Below are 22751 nucleotides of genomic sequence, written 5' to 3'. Positions count from 1 at the left end.
TTCCCTTGCTTCTCCACCCCACCCGGCCTCGCCAGCTTCTAGTGAGCTAGAGGAGACAAGGGAATCCCTTTCTTCTGACACTCGTCTCTCATTTTATCCCACCGAGTCCTAAAGTGATCCATCATAGCTTGTCACTCCACACTCATCCTTTCTCCCTATCAGCCACTCCACCGTATAGAGCCTAGAGCCCTCAGCAATATTCCAGCCATAAAAGAATGCAGTGTCTGCTAAGCTCTTTGACGCCTTTCTTGAACCAGGCCCAAATGTCCAGTAGGGTCACAGTGGGGGAGAATTCACACTCCTCGTTTCTACCACCCACGACAGTAGTATGTTGACAGATACGTAACAACCAGTTTGGGGAGAAGGACTGATTTGTATTGTTTGTCAATTTCTGTAAATATTCCTACCATGGCCAATTTCAAGCTACCAACATGAAGTCACTTAATATGGGGTTAGGAAAGATGCCAACAATTAGCTCTGGAGCAGGTTAAGAGCTGGCTCCAGCACACCACTGAGTGTAGACTCTTAAGAGTCTGAGAACCCCTCTAAGGGCACATTCTCTTACACTGTCCTACTCCTTCAGCCTGGTGTAACTGATTGTGCATTGGCCCATTTTGATTTCAGTCACATTTGTGCAACAGAAGAAAGATTCCAGGAGGCCAGGAAATATTTTATTGACAACCAGGGACATAGCCATTAACAGAGGGGAGCACACAGGACTGCAAACTAAAACCCAATAGCCAGCAAGGGTCCTTTGGGCCAGGAACACTGCATCCTGGGGTCCTCACAGTCTCCCACCAACAGACACACAAGACTGGGCATCCAGGAGAGGGGGCAGTGGCTCTAGTGTCCCACAGTGTGAGAGGATACATGATGCCTCATAATGAGCGACAGGGCAAGGAGGTGAAATGGAGGGGGGGTCCATCACTGCCTAAGACCACCTCCTCCTCTCAGAGCCAATACCAGGTGGAGGACTGAACCACCTAGTATCTTGTAGTCAGCTGCTGTCTTCTCATCGTTCCTGCAGGAAGAGGCAAAAAAAAAAAAGAAAAAAAGGTATTAGAAATACCATCTAGAGCAAGGTTCTTAACCTGGGTTTCATGGATCTGTCTGGGGATCTATGAATGCAGATGAGAAAAAAATTACATCTTTATATTTTTACTAACCCCTAACTGAAATTTGATATTTCTTTCAGTTTTGAACACAGGCAAAAAACCCACAGGGGTATTATTAGCAATATGGATAACTTGTTAACAAAAATTAGATATTTTCCTATCATTTCACAACTGTTTGTAGGTATCTTGAAAATCTTTTAAAATTATAGTAATTATATCCATCATTAGATCTTAATGAAGTACATATATCACAAATTTGCTTTTTTAGTAGTGTGATAAGTGTATTTCGATCCCATTAGTTTCCTTTTTTTTTTTTTTTTTTTTTTGGCGGTACGCGGGCCTCTCACTGTTGTGGCCTCTCCCGTTGCAGAGCACAGGCTCCGGACGCGCAGGCTCAGCGGCCATGGCTTACGGGCCCAGCTGCTCCGCGCTGGCCCTCCCGGACCGGGGCACGAACCCGCGTCCCCTGCATCGGCAGGCGGACTCTCAACCACTGCGCCACCAGGGAAGCCCCCATTAGTTTCTTTTGTAATTCCATGAGTTTTATTTTATGTCTGCAAAAATCTAACTCTGAGAAGGGGTTCATAGCCTTCATCAAATTGCCAAAGGGTCTGAGACAACAAAAAAGAGGCAGGCCTGCTCCACCTCCAGTACTTGCATTTTCATCTTCACATAAGATGGCCACGCCCTCATTCCCATTCCAAACTTACATCTGTTTACCACTGTAGATGAGCCGCTGCTGCTGTGGGGGGATTCCCTCTTTCTCCTCCACACGCTCCTTAATTCGCTCCACCTTTAGGGGTACAAGTAGTCAGGGGTTGCTCAGGGGTAAGGACCATGGAACGGGAAAGAACAAGAGCTATGCAGAGTATGAGAGCGGAAGGACTCAGTTTATCAGCATACCCAAGCAAGTGTACATGTAGGGAGATAGGCATGGAGAGGTATTGGGCGTACATTACCTTGTCTGTGGGTTCAATGTCAATCTCAATCTCCTTTCCGGTCAGCGTCTGAAACAGGCAAGGGTTTCATGAATCCTACAGCCCAATATACAATTTGTCTCCTAGGTAAAACATCCTGGCCTAGTCTTGGGGGATCTACTACCTTCTGAGAAATGCACATTCTCAAAGCTGATTTGAAGTGTCTGAAATTTTGACCACACCCGATTTCAGACATTTTTAGGCTGTGAACAACTTTGATAGGGGAAGATTCTGTAAACCATTTGACCCTTTTAATCTCACAGGTCATCTCACCTCCCATTCTGCTAGCTAGAATCCAAGAGAATACCATAACTCCTTTCGATAAGACAGTAATGAGAATTGTCCTAAGGAAAGTATTCCTTTGAGAAGGACCTTGTCTTATGTACCAACACTAGAAAGTAACATTCAGATAACTCAAAGAATTCTCAAGGATACTGGAGATCACCTCTGACCAACTTTAAAAAAAAATATTTATTTGGTTATTTGGTTGCGCCGGGTCTTAGTTGTGGCTCGAGGGCTCCTTAGTTGTGGCTCGAGGGCTCCTTAGTTGTGGCATGTGAACCCTTAGTTGCAGCATACATGTGTGATCTAGTTCCCTGACCAGGGATTGAACCCAGGTCCCCTGCATTGGGAGCACAGAGTCTTAACTGCTGCACCACCAGGGAAGTCCCTGACCAACTTTTTAAGTAACACTAGAATTCAACATTCTCTTCTCCCGTATCTTCTCCAGACTTCCACCTAAATCCTAAATTGCAGCTCTGGTCTTCTTGACTTCTTCTATAGGCAAAGGGCTGCTGATATCCAAACACAATAATTATACTCATTGTACACTTATAAATGTGCTTCATCCAATCTAATCTCCCATCCATCCTTGCTCTTCAAACTCCATCTGTACCAGGCTATAGTAATCCATAATTTAGGGGGGGCATTTTCCTTGCTTCTACTGTTTTTCTTGTTGCCATGCCCTCTTCCGTTCTTTTGCAAACCTTCAAGGGACATTTTAAAATTGATGACTTGTCCCCAATACACTTTAATTGCCATTACAGCTAGTTGTTTAGTGTCAAACTCTCCAACTTATACTCCAGCTCCCTAAATGACAGAGACTGTTCAATCTTCCTAATATAAGCAAAAAGCACAGTGTTTGACATAGAAGCAGTCAATAAATATTTGTGGAATGGCTAAATACACCGATGATCATGTTATGATCACAGCCAACATTTACTGAACACTTTCCAAGAGTCAGAAACTATGCTGAGTGTCTTACATGTGTCAATATATTTAATCCTTGCAAATGGGATTTGGACAGGTTAAAAAGCATGCCTATGAAGTCAAAAGGAGAGTATGAATCCAAACTCAAACTCTCTGGCCCCAGAACCTGAGCTTTCAGCTCTGTACTCAGTACTGCCCAAGTCTGGCTGATCTAGTATTGAAACCCAATGTACACTCCTGTGGTGGACTCACAAAATAACATATGGTTCCTACTTATGGTATTCACAAAGACCAGCATAAAGAAAGTACTTAGGATCTAATTTCTCAACCATGAGAATGGTTCACTACTAAGGATATTTCAAAAAATGCAAGAGTAACTCCTTTGGATTGACCTGTTTGGATGCAAAAGAATAAATTACAACAGTAATTTTCAAGTTTCCACCCCACCTCAAGCTGGTCTGTTTGAAATTTTTCAATAGTCTATGGTAAAATGAGAAAAATAATGACAACAATGAGATTTTCATGAAACTAAATATTTTCAGGTGTTAAAATGTTCTTTTATGAAACGACAGTGACAATATATCGTATTTTTTAGGCTCCTTCCTGACAAAATGAAAAGTATATAATTTCATGTTGTCCACAAATTATCTCAATTTATTGATCATAATACTTTAAATGCAAAGACTCTTTAACCAGACAATTCTATTTCTAGATAACTAACCTAAAGGAAAAACTTGAAATTTGAGTACGTATTCAAAGAGGAACGTGTGAGGTTTACTGCAACACCTTTCATAAAAGCAAAACACTAGAAACAGCCTAATGCCTATTGATAGGAAAACTATTAAACTATGGTACATCCATAGAATGATATATTTATTATGTAACAGTTTATACACTAACATGGAAAGATCTAAAGAACGTATGATTATGTATCATTTTCTATATGTAAATATAGGGCTTCCCTGGTGGCGCAGTGGTTGAAAGTCCGCCTGCCGATGAAGGGGACACGGATTCGTGCCCCCGTCCGGGAAGATCCCACATGCCACGGAGCGGCTGGGCCCGTGAGCCATGGCCGCTGAGCCTGCGCGTCCGGAGCCTGTGCTCCGCAACGGGAGAGGCCACAACAGTGAGAGGCCCTTGTACCGCAAAGAAAAAAAAAAAAAAAAAAAAATATATATATATATATATATATATACATATACATACATGCGTAGAAGAAAGGATTAAAAGTATACCTATCTCCTAAAATTATGATTATCCTTGAGAAGGGGAGTAGGATTGAGGAGACCAAAGCTAACTCTCCCTTTATCTGTACTATCTAATAAAATAGCTAATAAAATATATTACTTTATCACATGAATATTAATAAATATTCATTCTGATTTAATAATAACAATTTTTAAAGAGTACAACAGACTCTAACAGAAAGCCTAGAACTGGTCTCCCAAGAGTCAGATGCTTGGGCTTTATGATATTTGAAAAAAATTATTGGTTTATAAAATCTAAAACTCTAGCACTGGTCCTTTGTTTCTGAGATCGACTATAGAAGCCTATGAATGTATCCAGAGAGCAATCTAGCATATGGTGTCCCAGCGATAAAACTCTGGGAAAATAATCCTCTGTCCAAAAATATACATATGACAATGAACTGCAACTTTATGAAACTGAAAAACTAGAAACACAATCTAAATATCACACAACTGAGGGTTAAATAAATTATGGTACAAATACAGGGAATAATCACACAGTTCTCAAACAATGTTTAGACTAACAGTATAATTCTTATTTTGTAACTAACTAAATAAACACACACATACATGTATTTATATGATTTCAAAAAAGTTTGGAAGGATATAGACATCAGTGCTTTTATCTTGAGTTGTGAGATTATGTTTTCTTTGTGCTTTTTTGTATTTTCCATTTTTTAATACCATGAATACATTGGGATGAGAAAAAAAATTTAAAACAATGTCCTTGATGAGAGTATAAGGAAACCATCCTGTAAAGCAGCACTGTCCACTAGAGACACGTATACAATATTGTTATGTATAATACACATATATAATATTATGTCCACATGTCCACACATACAATGTTAAATATTCTAGTAGCCACATTTTTAAAAGGTGAAATTAATTTTAATATTCTGAAACCCAATATATTCAAATTATTAATATATTTTACATTCTTTTCTTCTAACCAAATCTTCAAAATTCCGTGTGCATTTCATATTGACGGCACACCTCAATTCAGATGGTAAGTTATCATCTGAAATACTTGATCTGTATTTAAATTTCACAATTTACAGTTGAAAAAGTATGTTTACATTCCCAACTTGTTCCAAACAAGTTAAAAGGTTTTCCAACTACTGAATAAAGTTTCAGTTCTTATATTAATTAAAATTAAATACAAATAAAATAATTGAATTCCTCAGTCTCACTAGCCACATTTCCAGTGGTCAATAGTGCACGTGGGCTAATGGCCACTGTACTGGACACTGCTCAAGCATCCCAGCTAATGTAGGAAGCAACAATAAAATCAGAATATCCCCATTTTGTAACCTCCAATGAAATAACGGATCTAGGCAATGACTAACGTCATTTGCAGAAAGCAAAACAACCTGACAGAAGTATATGTCACAATGCCACCTATGAATTATTCTCACACATGAACAGACAAAAAGGACTAATCAAGCCTCTAGATCTTATTACCAATTGACAGGAAATACAGAGGAAAGAGGAATATATTAAAAGACAGCATGGGGATGTAATCAGCAAAATCCAAACTATAGAAAACTCTATGGGACCAACCACCTAGATTATTCAACAAGAAAAAATTGGGGGAAATGGGGAATTACAGGTTTAAAGAGGCCTAAAATACTTATCAACCAACTACAATGTATGAATCTTAGCTGGATCCAGATTCAAACAAATTGTAAAAAACAAATGAGACAATGATAGTGTGAAATCACTGTTGGTTTTTTAGGTGTAATAATTATGGTTATGTTAGTAAAAAAAGTTCTTTTTTACAGATAAATACCGAAATATATACAAATAATATACGCTACGCCATCTGGGACTTGCTCTTTAAAACATAAGGTAAGGAAAGTTTGTAAGTATAAATAAAATGTGATTGGCCATGAGATGATCGTTTTTGAAGCTTCGTATAGGGTGCATTATTCCTTCTCTCTGCTGTTGTATATGTTTGAAATTGTCATAATTAAAATCATTTAAAACTGAACAATTTTTTTTTTTTTTTTTTTTTTTTTGCGGTATGCGGGCCTCTCACTGTTGTGGCCTCTCCAGTTGCGGAGCACAGGCTCCGCATGCGCAGGCTCAGCAGCCATGGCTCAAGGGTCCAGCCGCTCCGCGGCATGTGGGATCTTCCCAGACCGGGGCACGAACCGGTGTCCCCTGCATTGGCAGGTGGACTCTCAACCACTGCGCCACCAGGGAAGCCCTAAAAGATATTCTTGATTTCAATTTTAAAAGACCATGTCATACTGGATTTCTTCCCTCAAATCTGGTCATTGTGACCTGGGAATACATTCAATGCTATTCAACTAGTCTATGATGAACCTAAGCCTGACATTCTGCTATAAGCACTGTAGGGGATATAAAAGAAATTAAGTGACCCAGCCCTTGCCAACAATCTCTTTCAAGTGAAGATTTACAACCAAGAGACACTGAGACATACAATTAATAGAACAAACCAATATACAAGAAATGCCATACTGAAGGTTATCGTCCAAAATAGAAGGGGCAGTGACAAAGTGCTGTGGCGAGGGAAAATCAACAGTGATTAATTAAAACCTGACTGAGATAACATTTCACACCCACTAAAATAGCTATAATAAAGATGGGTGCTGAGCAGCTGGAATGCTCACTCACTGCAGCTAGGGATGTAAAATGGTGCCATACTTTGGAGAACTGTTTGGCAGCATCTTTTAAAGTTATACATGACCCAGTAATTCCATTCCTAGATATTTATCCAAAGGAAATGAAAACATAAGTCCACAAAAAGACAATGTTCATATCATCATTTCTGGCTATTAGAAGCCTTCTTAATAATAGCCAGAAACTGGAAATAACCCAAACGTCCATCAACAGGAGAATGGATAAACAAATTGTGATACAGTCATCTAATGTAGTATTACTCAGTAATGAGAAGGAGCTATAGACACAACAATAGACATAATGCTGAGTGAAAGAAGCCAGACACAAAAATTATATATTCTATAATTCCATTATATGAAATCTAAAACAAGCAAAACTAACCTATGGAACTTTCAGAGGGCAGGGGTGAAAATGTTCTAGATCTGTGGCTACATGGGGGTATACTGTTGTTAAAAACTCCTTGAACTTAACCCTTAAGAGCTTTGTGTTTTATGTTTAAAAAAGCATGAATGAGAAAACTGAGGCTTGGATAGTAAAGACAGGTGTCCAAAGTAATTTGCTAAGAGGAATCAATGCAGGATCTGAGGTTAGGGAATACTATGCTGAAAAAGAAGGTTAAAGAAGCCCTGTACACTATGATTTTGTATACCATATTTTGGTATAGACTCTAAACTTTATTATTATTTTTAAAAAATACATATACTTTACTTTTTTTAAAGAATTTTTTAATGTGGACCATTTTTTAAAGTCTTTATTGAATTTGTTACAATATTGTTTCTGTTTTATGTTTTGGGATCAAACCCACACCCCCTACACTGGAAGGTGAAGTCTTAACCACTGGACCACCAGGGAAGTCCCTAGACTCTAAACTTTAGAGGGGAATGGCAGTAGGAAAGTCTTGTTGGAGGTATCCCAACAAGAGGTATTTCTCTGGAGGTATCACAGAGAAATAAAGATATAAGTTAATGAGACCCCAGACGAGAACAAGGGTAATGGGAATGGAAAGAAAATCAACAGAAAGATGTATCAAAAGAAAAATTAGGTTCTATAAGAGAACAATGATTTTAAAGAACTGGGTTCCAGGTAAATGGTAAATTGATGGGATCAATATATGAGATGAGTATTGGGAAGATGGCTTAAGACAGAAGATGATGTATTTAATTTTAGAAATACAGAGATGAGGTATCAAGAGAAGTTTTAAATCACGAGTGTGCCAACTAAAGGATGTCACTTGCCTCCTGGTTCTACAAGAATTAAGACATTAGCCGCTGCAGTCGCTGACCTTCAACCCAGCCTGAAAGGAGTTCAAGGTGGAGACCGGGAATGAGGCACATCAGGAATGTCCTCTGGGAACATTAATAGAACAGGCCTTTAGATAGTTAGATATTTTCAGGAGAAAATTTTATGAACCCAAATTCTTGCATCTTCCCATACTTAGAAAAGCACTAAGACCATTAACTAAGATATCTGTTCCTCTTGACTAGTAGCAACCTTCTACCGAGATGTGTGCTTGATTACCCTTTGCCAAAATCACATACATGCTGACCTCCCCCACTTACCTTTGGAGCAGTTCCTCAGAGCTATCTAAGAGGCTGTCTCCTGGGCTAAGGTCCTCAGTAAGTCCCCAAATAAAACTGAACTCACAGCTCTTATGTTGTGTGTTTTTCCTTCAGTTGACAAGGGATTTAGTTGTAAAAAATTGCAAAAAGAGATATGGAATAAGTTACCTACATTGAGAATGACAGTGGAAGAATGAATAATTCACAAAGGAACCCTGCTAAAAAACCTATCATTTGTATAGTAATTCACAGCTAACTAATTGCTTTATTTATTTAACATACAAAAATGTATTTAACATACAAAAAAGAAAGAGAAAGATGGAAAGAGAAACCTATTTGAAGGTGGAAAGGAAAGTGTTTTGGGAAAGGAGCCTGACAATTTTAGAGAAGTACTAAATAAAAATGGATTCAAAGAAAGTAGAACCTTGCATACTCCCCAGACAAGCAGAAATGCAGAATGTTAGAACTGCAGAATCTCGGGTTCCATCCCAGACCACTGAATTAGAATAAGCATTTTAACAAGATCCCCAGGTGATTCTTACACATTTTTAAGTTGAGAAGCCCATCTAGAATACAGTATTTTCTTAAACTGCAGGTCTCAACCCATCAGTGGGTTATGAAATCAACTTGGAATAGAATTCAAAATACCAGAGTATATCACACACAATTATTTTGTTTTGTATGGGACCATGAGGTAAAATTTTTTTGTGTAGGTTGAGATTTAAAATAAGGTTTACAAAATATTGAACAAAAGTATAGTAATAACCTCTTCTTTGGACTAAGGGAGGACTAAGAGAACCTGAAAATCCATATGTACTGAAATGACATAAGCATTCACTTGCTAATGTTTCCCAAGACTTTTCGGACAGTGACCCATACTAAGAAATACATACGAACTAATATCACATCCATGCATGTAATATACATACAAAATAAAACCCAAAATTTCACAAACAATCCTCTTACCCAGAAGTATACCCTGATATTTCTATTTGCTTGTGACCCACGGACTTATTAAACTGATTTTACCACTAGTGACTGTTTTATAGGTCATTACTTAAAATTTGAAAAACAATGACCTTGAACATGCTGCTTGGCCTCAATCCTTAGCTAAGATGGTGGTTCAGAAGGACTGAAGAGGTTAATGGTTATTATGCATGATAAATACACTAAGGAGCTGATGAAATAACGATAGACTTCCTTAGCAGTTTTTTTTTTTTAAATGCTAAACTAACGTTGCACTGCATCAATTGTTAGTTTTTGTCCCTCCCTCTTAAGGCACAAAAGAGGAAATAGCAGATAGAACTAATGAGGGTTGGAAATTGGTGAAGAACCACGGGAGACGGGATGGAGATGAAGAAAACACTGCTAGTACCAAGAACTAGGGCACTGATAACTAACCTGCCTCAGTCAAGGAAGTGAAGCTGGTCCAGGATGCTGGCTCAGAAAGGCAGGTGCTAACTGAACACGCTCCCAGCTTTGTTTCCTGAAGGCCGGCTGAGATACTACACCTTGGCGACAACCAGCAAAAGCTCACAGTCTAGTTCCTGGGAGGCCCCGGTTCCCTAGGCTAACGTTTTTGTGCTGTACTCGGAGTAGCCTACGTTAGGGGCTGGGAGAAGCAGGTAACTTGGGCATGAACGATGGAGAACAGAGATTATTCCAAGAATCCGAGAGAGAGGGGGGCCAAGATGCTTCTAGGCCTTCTCTATGACCACGGGGGTTCGAACACAGCGAGACCACGGACAAAGGCGGCCTCCTTCTGGGTCAAGGAACGGTCCCGGAATGAAAGCGGGCACAGCACAGACCCCGGGGTCGTCTGGCTGGGCCAGCCTCTGCTCTCGAAGCCCTTTTGGGCAACCGCCCCCCTACATCCCATCACCCCTCGCGCGGAGCCCCGAGGCTGTCAGCCCCCTCCAGGCTCGGGAAAGGCGTGGTTTTCCTTCCCGGTTTCTCCCTTATGGCACAGTGGCCAGCCCAGTACCACTGCGTCTTGGCAAGGCTGGAGGTGCTCCCACCTTCACTTTAATTAGCATCTTCTTCCTAGTTTGGGGCTGCACACAGATAAATTGCTGCTTCTACCGCTGCGATCGCCGATGCAGCTCCCCAGCACTCAGCCTGTGGGAGTCACTTCTGCTTCCGGGTCACTGCCTGGCTCCACCCACACCCCACCCCCCGCCGCTCCCCCCCTTCTTTCCACGGGTTCCGGAAAGGCTCAGGAATGCCTCAGCGTTTCGTTTCTGTGGCGTCGTAAAAAAAAAAAAAAAAGAAAGAAAAGAAAAGGAGGCGGCCTGCCTAGTTACAGCAGAGATAACGCCTCTGCAATTCTGAGAGTCCCCAGCGAGCCGGGGCTAGTATAAAGCGGGGGCGGAACGAACTACTCCTCCCATCATGCCAGGGGGCAGCTCCGCGCGTCCCACCCTGGGAGTTGTAGTCCCCTGCCCCCCAGATCCAACGGCATCCTCAGTGTGTGAACTCTGTTACCCAGAAGGCCTCCAGCACCGAAGCCGGAATTCCTCGGTTACTTGTTCTCTCCGGCAATTAGCGAAACCTGTTAGCGCTGCCCACAAGACTCAACTGGGCTGCACGAGGGTGGTGGCTAATCAAGAGGAGTTTCGGTCAACTGCCACCTGGCCACGGCGACAAGAAGTGAGTACCCCTATTCCGGAAGCTGGTTATGGGATCCCACCACTCCTTCTCACTCCTAAATCTGCCTCTTATCCCAAACTGCTCTTTGCAGGGGCGGGAGAAAGAAGAGTAGTGGGGTAAAGGAACGCACCATGTAGGGTCACTCACGACTCCATCCCAATTCTTCTCCCCAGCAAATAGTACCTGGGTTGAAGACACCGAGAGTAAGTGAAACCACACGGGTCTGAGGTGACGGTCTTCAGGGACTATGCCTCGATCAAATGCCCTGACCTTCCACAATTTAAGCGAGGAGAGATGAGCCCTGCCGCCAGCCCTAACAGAACATTAAGTTCTAAGGGAAAATTGGCTCAGCTACCGCCTCCTGACTTTTCCTACCTTTCAGCCCTCAGATTCGCTGCTACCCTGAGGTGCTTGCCATGCCTCACATCGACAACGACGTCAAACTGGACTTCAAGGATGTCCTGTTGAGGCCCAAACGCAGTACCCTTAAGTCTCGAAGTGAGGTGAGCCTGCTTCTCTAGTTGCTCTTTCTTGATCCCAAGCTCCTGGAGGGCCAGGACTGGGAAAGATTCCTGGCTTTTACCCTCCTGCAATACTTGTTTTTTGGATAAATGAAATGCTTAGTTTCCTGTTCATATCTGCAGGTGGATCTCACAAGATCCTTTTCATTTCGGAACTCAAAGCAGATGTACTCTGGGATCCCCATCATTGCAGCCAATATGGATACCGTAGGCACCTTTGAGATGGCCAAGGTTCTCTGTAAGGTAGGACTTCCCTCATACCCCTTCCTCATGGTGTCCAGTTTTGTGGGCTGACTGCAGAGGTATCTGCATCCCCACCCCCATCCCAGGTCGACTCTGGCAGTTAACAGTCAGAATGCTCAATTTCTGTTTTCTGCAGTAGTACTAAGGCCCCTTTATCTGATAACTTTAAAGGGCCATCTGAGTTAATGAGATTCAAAGCAAATTTTGCCCCCATTTTAACACAACTTTCCCTTTTCTCCTGTCCAGCAGTTTATACATCCTGCCAACTTTCCCCACCACCCAGATCACTCTCTCCAAATCACCTGCATCCCTCTTTACACTATTGTTAGGATACTCAGCATTCACTGTTTTAGTCCAGAAACTAGATATAGTTTGAGCATTCAAAAATTCCTAACTAGAAGATCCTAGAGAGAAGAAGTTTATTTTCTTTCATGCCTGTTTTGTTTTGTTTTTTTTAATCTTCCTCTTCTTTAAGTCCTAGGTTCCTGGGTGTTTCTGGGATGTGCCCAAAATGGAATGTGTTTTTCTTATACACAGGTTATTGCTCATTTTCAAAATGGAAGTTGCTGCTCCTTTCAGTAATATTACCTGCCTCTATATTTGTAGCTGAGAAGGTAGATAGTTTGGGCATCCTGAGGACATATGCGCTCTTCTGGTTAATCCAGGTAGCCCTGGTTGATGGATTCTGCTGCTGCTTGTGGCTCTGTCAGCCTTAAGGACTTCATCTCCCTTTCTCTATTTTTGATTGCTGTAAGTCTTTGTGGAATGTCTGCTGTCATTTCTCTGAGGTTCATAGTTATGCAGCTTTAGTACTGTATTACTATTGCCATTTACCAACTGCTTAGGAATCCCACTGTTGCCCGTTGTCCACCTGGCCTGTCCAATAGAGTTAAGGAATGGTGAATCTGACTTCAGTGTTAACAAATGTCCTATAATGTATGGACCTTGCCGGGACTGTCTTGATGCTTTATGTTGAGACTGGCTTTTCATTACTGCTGAGTGCTGAAGAAATCAGATTTTAGAGATACAGCCAAGTCTCAGTAATAATTAAAAGGTTGGATGCAAGCAAGGATCTTTTTCTAGATCTCTAGCTTGGTTTGTAATTGGATATGCTCATCATGCCACCCTATGCCAGTATATCTCTAAGATCTGCTGACCTCCTAGAGTGATTTTTGTCTATTAGCATGTTGATGGCAGAGTGTTCCTGAGAAAGCATAGTTCCGTACCAGCGTTAGCTAGGTAGTGTTGATGATGATCTCTGAGTATTATAGCATTTGCACTTCCTTACTCCTGGCTGATGCTTGACTCCCTTGGGTCTCTTGTCTGTTGCAAGATTTGTGCTGTCTTGTCTATTTGCATGTCTGCACTTTTAAATCACAAACACCAGCATTCACAAGTGACCTTTGAATGCCTTTCTCAAAGAATTGGGATGTTGTTTGCAATTTGTTGAGCTAGGATATACAAGTCTGATGAGTCATTATATCCTTGAACTTGGTTGACTGAAATAGACTGAAATGAGATAGACTTTTCAGGTTGGTCCATGTCTCAAGAAAATTTGTCCTTTACTTTAGCGGAGATGGAGAAAGGGTAGCACCTTACTGTTAACCTTAAGGCCTTACCTCTTGTGATTTTGTGAGCATTTAGGCTCACTGAATTACTGCTGGTAAATGGACCAGAAGATACCCAAAGTAGGTTAGCTCCATACTAGGTTATCAAAGGAGGAGGGGCTGAGTCAGTGCAGGCAGACACTGGCTCCGTCCAGCTTCTTCATGGTTCTTTCTTGTCTACTGCTTGTCCCACTGCACCAACAGCTTGTCCTTGTCACCTTTTAACTCAGAAGCGCTGTACGTGCTGGCAGGTGAAATCCAATCCAGGTGACTTAGTACTTTGGTGGGAGTGTTGGGCAAGTACTAGCTTATGGGGAAAAGCCCGACTGCATTTGTAGAGAGAATAGTGGTGGAACCGAGGTTCGAGCTTAACCACTGACTACTTCAAGTTGCTCTTTCCAGACTTCAGTCCTTTTGTCCCTCAGATAATATAAAGGTCTATTTTTAGAAAAAGAGACTCTTAACGAAGTTCCCTCCTTTTTGATGGCTCTTTCTTTTCCCCAGTTCTCCCTCTTCACTGCTGTCCACAAACACTACAGCCTCGAGCAGTGGAAAGAGTTTGCTAGCTGGAATCCTGACTGTCTTGAGGTAGCACTGGTCCTCCCCTGATCCATTCCTTAGCCCAGTCTTCCAGGAATCTTTGTTTGGCTTCCTGGGGACCAACCCTTACCTCCCCACCCTTGCTGGCTAACCAACCAGGTGGTTTCTTACATGCTAATGGCCCTGTTTCTCTCACAGCATCTGGCTGCCAGCTCAGGCACAGGCTCTGCTGACTTCGAGCAGCTGGGACAGATCCTGGACGCTATTCCCCAGGTGAAATATATATGCCTGGACGTGGCCAATGGCTACTCTGAACACTTTGTTGAATTTGTAAAGGATGTGCGGAAGCGCTTCCCTGAACACACCATCATGGTATGTCTCTGTTACCCTGTAGTGGGTCCATTCCTCTCCTTCCTCCACTCTTTCCCACCACACCATTTTGTTACACCACTTCCTTTCTCCTCTGCTGCATTTCCTAGTCCGCTTAATCATGTCACTGGGTGATTATCCATGGTTCTATGCTTTAAATGTTGGTGTACTGGCCAGTGCTGTCTTCTCCAAACCTTGATACCTAGTCTTTGTAAATCCAGAGCCTGACATCACTCACTAAACCACATTTCTGCATCGTACATACCTCTGGTACATACACACCTGCCCAAAGGTATGGAGAGATACTACAGTCATATTGAAGGGGTTACATGAGATGATGTTTTATTTTTTTTTACAAGCTCAGGGGAGTGATGACAAGGCCTCACTTTCTTCCCAGCATTGAGGGGTCTCTCTGTTCTGTTCATCAAAAGCAAATACAATTGTGTAGATGGGTATTTAGCCCACATTACCATGTCCTCCCCCTTTCCCCTGAAGTCAGAGAGGTTTCATGACATAACAGCTTAAGCAAAGGATGTGTTTGGGTCTTTTGGAGGAGAGGCGGAGATAAATCTACTGTAAATCAGATGTGAGCTTGTTCCAGTTGGACCCCTGCTTTACCCTAGTACAACAGTGACACTGGCCACTCACCCTTTTACCTCAGCTTGGAAAGCAGGGTCCTTTGAAGAGACTGGTCTAAAAGCCCTCGGAAGGCCCAGATAGAGGGAACCGAGGTGCTCTTCTTTGTAATAATGCTGGAAGCACGCAATCGCCTCTCCTTCTGACCCTAAGAATGTTCTGTTTTGATGGTTCCGTCCCAGGCAGGGAATGTGGTAACAGGAGAGATGGTGGAAGAGCTGATTCTCTCTGGGGCTGACATCATCAAAGTGGGAATTGGACCAGGTAAGCTGGTTCACCGGGGCCACTGGCCACCGCTTCAGTGGCAGACACCTGCGGAGAACTTCCCTCTCATCCTTGTCACGTTCTTCTTAGGCTCCGTGTGTACCACCCGGAAGAAGACCGGAGTGGGGTATCCACAGCTGAGCGCAGTGATGGAGTGCGCAGATGCTGCCCATGGCCTCAAAGGCCACATCATTTCCGTAAGGCCAAGGGCAGGGTAGGGTATGAGGCTGCCAGACATCTGGGTTCTCTGCCAGGTCTGGAGGCTCTGGTAGAGGTGGATCAGGACTCCTGGGTTCCTGTCAGCTTTAAGGTGGGCCACTGGGACCTCCTAGAGGGCTTGGGGCATCCATGCTCTCTCTTCATAGTGCTCCTTTACTTTGCAGGATGGAGGTTGCAACTGTCCCGGGGATGTGGCCAAGGCTTTCGGTAAGGAGGGCACAGAAGGAGGATCCTGTAGAAGAGGATGAGTCACCTCTGAGGGTCTAGGATCAGGCTAGGGAAGTCTAGCTGTTCAGATTCTTTTATAATATGACTAGTGACCCAGAAGCCTGTGGTGTCATCTGGGGCAAACCAGCAGGGGAAATTCTGAGACTCCGATGTGGACTCCCCTAGTGTGGGCCAGGGCCATCTGCATCATCCCCTGGACTGCGGGACAGTGCAGATGCCGAGCCCCACCCTGGACCCATGGCATCTGGCTCTGGGGAGTGGGGCTACAGAACTGCACTTTCCCAGCTTCCTAGGTGATCCTTGTTCACACTGACGTTGGAGAGCTTTGCTCTTGGGACACTTGAAGTGAGTCTTGTTCGGCTGGGCAGAGTAAAAAGAGGTGACTAGAAGATGGCGAAAGCAGCAAAAAGAAAGCAGAAGCCAGGCAGGGCATCTCCAGAGGCTCTATTTTAAATTCTTGGAAAGTCCACTGAGGAACAGAAGCCAGGGCAGAGTAGGCCTGTGCACTGGGTTGTGGGCCAGCTAGGGAAACAAAACCAGGAAGATGCTGGAATCATTGGCAGGTCTGAGAATTTTGTGTGAGTTGCTTCTGAGGGCGACCATGTTAGCACCTGGGCCAGATTCATCTCTTTCCCCTCTTGTTGGTGTTGGCAGGGGCAGGAGCTGACTTCGTGATGCTGGGCGGCATGCTGGCTGGGCACAGCGAGTCAGGTGGTGAGCTCATCGAGAGGGATGGCAAGAAGTACAAGCTCTTCTATGGCATGAGTTCTGAAATGGCCATGAAGAAGTATGCCGGGGGCGTGGCTGAGTACAGGTAGGTGTGGAGGCCAGAAGCTGAGGGTTCTTGGAAAGTGTGACTTTCCAAGTAAGGTGGTGGCAGAACTTGGAAGAAAAGTGATGAGCAGGGACTAAATGCTAGAGACTGGGCAGGAGTCATTGGGCTTAAGGAATCCAGACAGAAAAGGTAAGAAAGCTTTTCCTCTTCTAAGGGCCTCAGAGGGAAAGACAGTGGAGGTGCCCTTTAAAGGGAATGTGGAACATACCATCCGAGACATTCTTGGAGGCATCCGCTCCACCTGTACCTACGTGGGAGCAGCTAAGCTGAAGGAGCTGAGCCGGAGAACTACCTTCATCCGTGTCACCCAGCAGGTGAATCCAATCTTCAGTGACAAGAGCTAGACCTGAGCAGTTCTGCCCTCCCAGGGCGCCAGCACCCACCACAGGGCTCCCCAATGGGCCCCTCTCCCATCCCAGCTACTAGGGCTATTACTTGGTCATTTCCTATCCTCTCTCTCCTGAGGGCTCCTGCAGTATTCTGTACTTTATCTGCACATGCAAAATGCCCAGGGCACCCACTGGAGAGGAAGCAAGGAAGGCAGACTGAGAAAATAAAGTTAAGATAATCAAATGGGAATCTGGGGACCCAGAATCCTGAACATTATTAAAAGGAAAAGATGCTGATTCATACGTAAGTGTTTTATGTGGCCTTGGTCTGGAAGAGGTAGGCTTTTAGAATATTTTATTAATCAGATTCATTAAACAGATCTTTGAATATCTACAAAGCTCCGAAGTGTTCATGTATTTTAAATACCTCAGTAAAGAGAGATCCCAATGACTTTGAGATTCTGGGTTTTTCTGCACAAGGCTGGCATCTGGGTGCTGCTGCAGGGCAAGTGGAGGAGTTGGCACTGACCCAGTGGAGTCAAGGACAGTGAGTGCCCTTCCCATGAAGCATCTCCATTCTAGTGCCACCACCTCCAGGTAACCTGGCAGCGTGAGAATTTACAAGTATTTTCTGGCATCAGACCACACACAGTATTTTCAGAATAGCAAAAGGAAATTTCTCTTCCAGGCTCTCAGCCCTAGTAACCCTTTTGGGTATGTCTGAACAACACTCTCCAAGGGAAGTAAAATGGCAAAGGGATCCCCTTCCAGCCCTGGAGAGGCCGGTTCTGTTTCTAAGGAATGACCTACACTGACCTTATAGAAGCCTTAATTCCCCTCCCTTGAAGGAAGACAGTGTTTTAACAAATCCAAAATTTATTAAATATTACAAAGTAACTTTAGCAATACAGTCAGGCAACCCAAGGCTGGACTTCCACTTTATTCCCCCTAAACTGCATGAGAGCTGAGGAGGAAGGAGACAGGCAGAGTGCCATGGGCATTCCAGTCTAGTCACAGCAGTCTAGAACTGTCTGTATTGTTAGGAGGAGGGACAGACACACCACTGGGGCCAGAAGTGGGGAGGTATTCACAGAAGGTGGGGATCAGGGTGTCAAACTTTGTCTTCTGATAGTTTTCCAGAGAGTCCTGCAGAGAAGGGAGCAGGGAGATCCTATCATCATTGAAGCATGCCCTGAGCCCTCCATATCCTGCATCATATGGCTTTCTGTCTTGTTCTGCCTGCCCATCCCCTTCCCCAGCTTTCCATTCCCTCCTACTCACCCTTCCTTCCCTCTGGCCATTTTCTTCCTCTTCGGAGTCCAAAACCAGGTCCCCTATAGTAATGTCAGAGCTGCACAGAGATGGAGGACGCACTGCAGGGAGGAAACCAGAGTCCAAGTACTCTTCTCAGTGAACACAGGACCTCAGGAGTCCCCAAGAGAGGAGGCTGTCTGATCTGGTCCTGACTCAGGATACCTACCTGACTTCCTGGCCCAAGGAGGCGATAATGACAATCTCAGGGGTTTCATGGGGCAATCCAAGCAGTTCCTAGGGTGGGAGCAAGCAAGACAGGGTGAAAGGAAAGCAAGCAGGGCATGTGCTGCTAGTAGGGAGAAGCAACTTTCTACTCACTCCTTTTGTTCTGAGGCAGACAAGTCAACTGGGTTCTCCTTCAGAGCCCTTCCTCCCAGGGTCTTGGATGGACTCCTAGACTTGCCAGTCGAGGCTGCTCTGGTGCCCACAGCACCTGCTGGATCTGCTGTGTGTGTCCCATGTTCTTCCCTATTCCCAGACTTAGATATGACCCGTGTTGGTGAACCCAGATTCCTAAAGGGGAACAGCATGACTGTGGGGCGCTCCTTATGGCCTCTGCTAGTGGATGCCCACCGGGACTGGATTCTTCGCCGGCCTAGAGGGGCCAGATTGAAGTGGTGGCCAATCAAAGGTTCCGGGTGCTTCCTTGAGGCTGGACCCTGAGGAAGGTGTGGGCCAGGCCGGGCTTTTGGCAGAGGGTCGTGGACTGCTGGTCTTGGTTGCTGAGGAGGACTCTGCCCCATGGGCTCTGTCATATTCATTGAATCAGTAGCAAAGCACTCTGAAAAGAAAACAAATCTCCTTAAAAAGGCGATATAGTAACACATCGACTCAGTCTGGTTTCTTACGCCTCAGGCCCACGTAACCCTTCCAATAGGCTGCCTCGAAAGGTCGCAAGCTAGGGCTTCCCTGGTGGCGCAGTGGTTGAGTCCACCTGCCGATACAGGGGACATGGGTTCGTGCCCCGGTCTGGGAAGATTCCACGTGCCGCGGAGCGGCTGGGCCCGTGAACCATGGCCACTGAGCCTGTGCGTCCGGAGCCTGTGCTCCACAACGGGGGAGGCCACAACAGTGAGAGGCCCGCGTACCACAAAAAAAAAAAAAGAAAGAAAAAAGTCACAAGCTAAACACTCCACCCCCAAATTCTTAGTTCTCCTAGATGGTCCTGGTACCTGGAAGTGGCCACCCCATGTCCACACCATATTGGGTCAAGACAAAAGAAGAAGTGATAGAAACTCCAGGCTGCATCCAACTCAGCACATCCTGAAGCTGTGGGCAGGGAGAGAGGCATGAAGACCACAGGCCTTGATACAACTCCACCCCCTACCCCCAACCCCAGCATTCTGCCCTTATGTGTTTTGCCCTAGCAAAACCTGCTGTGCCTGCAGTGTAGGCAGTGCTTTTTCCAGCTGACACAGGTATTCAAAAAACAGCTTTTCCATGGCAGCCAGAAAAAGTTCCCCATACTCTTGTTCAAGTTCCTGCAGGAGGAAAAGAAGCAGGTCAGAAGAGGACTAGAGAGAACAGCTACACCATAGCTTCCAAAGCAGCCAGTCCCACCTGTAGCTTCGAAGCCAAATTAACAGGGGCTTCTGCCAGCTGCTTCACCTGCTGGCAAAAGGTTTCCTGAGCCTCTGAGATCTTCCTCAGATCCTGCTTTGTCTGTTGAGGGTAAGGAAGACAAACAAGTTAGGGGCACCAGAATCCAGTGACCAGGAGGAGGAGCAACTTTGTTGCACCGAGTGTTAACTGGGGGTAGGGCTTGCTCCAGGGACGACTCACGGCTTTGGGGTCCCGCACTGCAGGTCCAGACTCTGGGAAGTGGCGATGCAGGGCATTCAGAACCTGGGCCCAAGGCCGGCCCTGCAGGATCACCTCCACCACTAGCTGTGAAGGGTACTGAGCTCAGAATCCCCACGTCCGGGCAAGCTACCCTTTTCCAACCGGTTCCACCCCCAAGCAGTCGGCCCAGGACAGGTCCTCGCATCCCGTCCCTTTCCCCTCTACCGAGTCCTACTGACTCCAATACCTTGGCCTTTAGGCCCATACACAGGCGTTCATGGTGCCGGTAGCGAACCAAGCCGGGGGCAGCAGCGCGCAGGAATCGCAGAAACTCCAATACTCGCGGAAAATGCTCCACGCAGCGTCCGCGCACGACTTGCCAGCAGGCAGCGGCTGCGAAGCGAAGAGCGGCGGGACCGGCCCCCTGGGGCGTGTCCATGACCGGCGGGCCCCACTCCAGAAACCGTCCCTTTGGGTTCCTACCTCTGGCAAGGCTTCCCGACTCTTCCTAGGGGCGGGGTGTCCGGTGGCCCTCACAGGCTCGGCTATTTCGGTCTGCGCCGTATAGTTCGCGATCCGAGACTGCGCCCTCCCATGGGCCACCGGAATCCCGGGGTTTTTCTCCAACTCGGGCTGGAGCCGGAATGGAGATGCTGGCCAGCTCCACTGGCAACAGGTCGTTCTGCCTTAAACGCCGCCACTGTCTCGCACCCAAAGGCTACTTCGTTTCCGGCTCCGGAACCAGTTTCCCTACCCGGGAGAAGGGTGGTAGTGGAGAACCAATGGGCCGCCAGACATGGGAGACGTGACGTCGCGTCATAAGGCCGCGCCCCGGCAGATCCGGGGCAGCTGCCGGTCCCCGCCCCCGCCGCCCAGCACTTCAGACGGCTGCTGGGCGGCGGGGACGGGGAATCTGGGGCCTGGTAACGGCCCTTGCATTTCTTCGCGGAGCGTGCAGAGAAGTCCCGTCGTTCTTTGAGGTCTTGGCTTTCTAGTCTGTAAACCGAGGCTTATGCCACCTTCCTTCTCCATCGTCTTCACCCTCTCAAATACGATTCCTTAAATCCCAGCGCCCAAACCAGCGCCTGCAAAGCCTTCCCTGGGCGGCGCGCCGCTTGCAGTTAAGAATTCAACTCTTTTTTTTTTTTTTTTTTACAGAATGGGAGAGGGCGCCCGCCTTTAAAAAATAAAATTAAGCGGTTGGATTTGCTCCTCGCCATGTCTTCTCACAAGACTTTCAGGATCAAGCGATTCCTGGCCAAGAAACAAAAGCAGAATCGTCCCATTCCCCAATGGATTCGAATGAAAACTGGTAATAAAATCAGGTACAACTCTAAGAGAAGACATTGGAGAAGAACCAAGCTGGGTCTATAACGAGCCTCACAAATGAAGTGGCACACATTATCAGAACATCACTAGTGTCTGGAACAGCTGCCTGTGTTTGATGCTCTCTCCTCTTGATCTTTCCTCACCACTGCTCACTGTGTAGCTCAGTAATAAACATGTGAACCTTTTGTTGGAAAAAATTTAAAAATAAAATAAAATTCAAAGTTTGAAAAGATACATCAGATTGTTAATCTGGTTTTTTTCTAGATGGTGAGACTGCAGGAAATTTTTGTACTTTTCTGTGTTTGATATGTTTTTTTTAATCGTGTAGTTCTAAAATAAATAAAATAGATTTCCTTTTTCGAATTTCTGTTGTGCGCTTACTCCAGTCAGCCCCCTAATATAGTTGACCATTTTACTTGTCTTTCTCCTGTCACCGTTCCTAGTGTCTCTCCTTATTTCCATTGCCAGGGACAGAACCTTGGCACACAGTGTATATTTTTTGTTGACTGAATTAATTACCTGCTCTGACTACCTTACAGGGATTTAGTGAAACTACCCTTTCCTTGGGACATCTCCTTTCTTAGAGATACCTGGCTCCTATATCCCTCCCTGTCTCCACTCAAGATCAGTCTTCTGAGGTGAGCCACACATTCGACTGCCCTTGCGACATCTAGCTGGAAGTTCCAAAGTACCCAAATTGGACATCTACGAAATTCTAGTTATCTTCCTTTTTACTTTTACCTTAATTTATCCTTTCCTTAAAGTTTTGCCTTTATGTAGATCTGAGTTTCTGACCTATGTCACTTTCCTTCTTTCTGAAGAATTTCTTTTAGCATATCTTGCAAGTCAGGTCTCCTGGCTACAATCTCCCTCAATTTTGTTTGAGAAACTATTACTCCTTCACTTTTGAGAGAGAATTTGCTGGATACAAAAGCCTAGGTTAGTGGGCTTTTTTACCTTCAACACTTTAAACATTTCACTGCACTCTCATCTTGCATGGTTTCTGAAGAGAAGTCCGATGTAATTCTTTTTTAAAATATTTATTTATATATTTATTTGGTTGCTCCAGGTCTTAGTTGAGGCAGGCGGGCTCCTTAGTTGTGGCATGCAAACTCCTAGTTGCAGCATGC

General features: G+C 44.9%; 4 protein-coding genes across 14 annotated transcripts; 2 read left to right on the top strand and 2 right to left on the bottom strand.

Moving 5' to 3' along the window:
* Window positions 1–649: 649 nt before the first annotated feature.
* Window positions 650–11101, bottom strand: NEDD8 (NEDD8 ubiquitin like modifier). Its single transcript, XM_059058509.2, has 4 exons — window positions 10775–11101; window positions 2075–2122; window positions 1826–1908; window positions 650–1021 (listed from the first exon to the last, which is right to left on the bottom strand). The coding sequence occupies exons 1-4, from the start codon at window positions 10790–10792 to the stop codon at window positions 925–927; spliced, it is 246 nt and encodes an 81-aa protein (XP_058914492.1). The 5' UTR covers window positions 10793–11101; the 3' UTR covers window positions 650–924.
* A 2-nt stretch (window positions 11102–11103) lies between these two features.
* GMPR2 (guanosine monophosphate reductase 2) lies at window positions 11104–17594 on the top strand. 7 transcript variants are annotated; one of them, XM_067028728.1, is made up of 11 exons: window positions 11269–11405; window positions 11788–11908; window positions 12050–12169; window positions 12835–12919; window positions 14281–14364; window positions 14515–14688; window positions 15504–15585; window positions 15676–15782; window positions 15969–16011; window positions 16687–16846; window positions 17022–17594. In XM_067028728.1, the coding sequence occupies exons 4-11, from the start codon at window positions 12848–12850 to the stop codon at window positions 17209–17211; spliced, it is 912 nt and encodes a 303-aa protein (XP_066884829.1). In that variant the 5' UTR covers window positions 11269–11405; window positions 11788–11908; window positions 12050–12169; window positions 12835–12847; the 3' UTR covers window positions 17212–17594. The 7 variants fall into 7 exon arrangements, with proteins under 7 accessions (XP_058914452.1, XP_066884828.1, XP_058914449.2 ...); XM_059058469.2 differs by lacking the exon at window positions 12835–12919 and having other exon boundaries at window positions 11104–11405; window positions 11813–11908; XM_067028727.1 differs by lacking the exon at window positions 12835–12919 and having other exon boundaries at window positions 11213–11405; window positions 14515–14589.
* On the bottom strand, window positions 15002–21056 carry TINF2 (TERF1 interacting nuclear factor 2). 5 transcript variants are annotated; one of them, XM_067028720.1, is made up of 9 exons: window positions 20540–21050; window positions 20293–20397; window positions 20071–20172; window positions 19884–19991; window positions 19683–19779; window positions 18829–19291; window positions 18677–18744; window positions 18478–18569; window positions 15002–16036 (listed from the first exon to the last, which is right to left on the bottom strand). In XM_067028720.1, exons 1-9 carry the CDS (start codon window positions 20729–20731, stop codon window positions 15914–15916), a joined length of 1350 nt encoding a protein of 449 aa, XP_066884821.1. In that variant the 5' UTR covers window positions 20732–21050; the 3' UTR covers window positions 15002–15913. The 5 variants fall into 5 exon arrangements, with proteins under 5 accessions (XP_066884821.1, XP_066884822.1, XP_066884820.1 ...); XM_067028721.1 differs by having other exon boundaries at window positions 19893–19991; window positions 20540–21042; XM_067028719.1 differs by lacking the exon at window positions 15002–16036 and adding an exon at window positions 18055–18342 and having other exon boundaries at window positions 19893–19991; window positions 20540–21056.
* An 89-nt stretch (window positions 21057–21145) lies between these two features.
* Window positions 21146–21855, top strand: LOC136793804 (large ribosomal subunit protein eL39). Its single transcript, XM_067028731.1, has 2 exons — window positions 21146–21272; window positions 21451–21855. The coding sequence occupies exon 2, from the start codon at window positions 21511–21513 to the stop codon at window positions 21664–21666; it is 156 nt and encodes a 51-aa protein (XP_066884832.1). The 5' UTR covers window positions 21146–21272; window positions 21451–21510; the 3' UTR covers window positions 21667–21855.
* Window positions 21856–22751: the final 896 nt, after the last annotated feature.

The sequence above is a fragment of the Kogia breviceps genome, chromosome 3 (genome assembly GCF_026419965.1).
Source record: "Kogia breviceps isolate mKogBre1 chromosome 3, mKogBre1 haplotype 1, whole genome shotgun sequence".
Taxonomy (NCBI): Eukaryota; Metazoa; Chordata; class Mammalia; order Artiodactyla; family Physeteridae; genus Kogia; species Kogia breviceps.
This window is presented reverse-complemented; position numbering and strand designations above follow the sequence as displayed.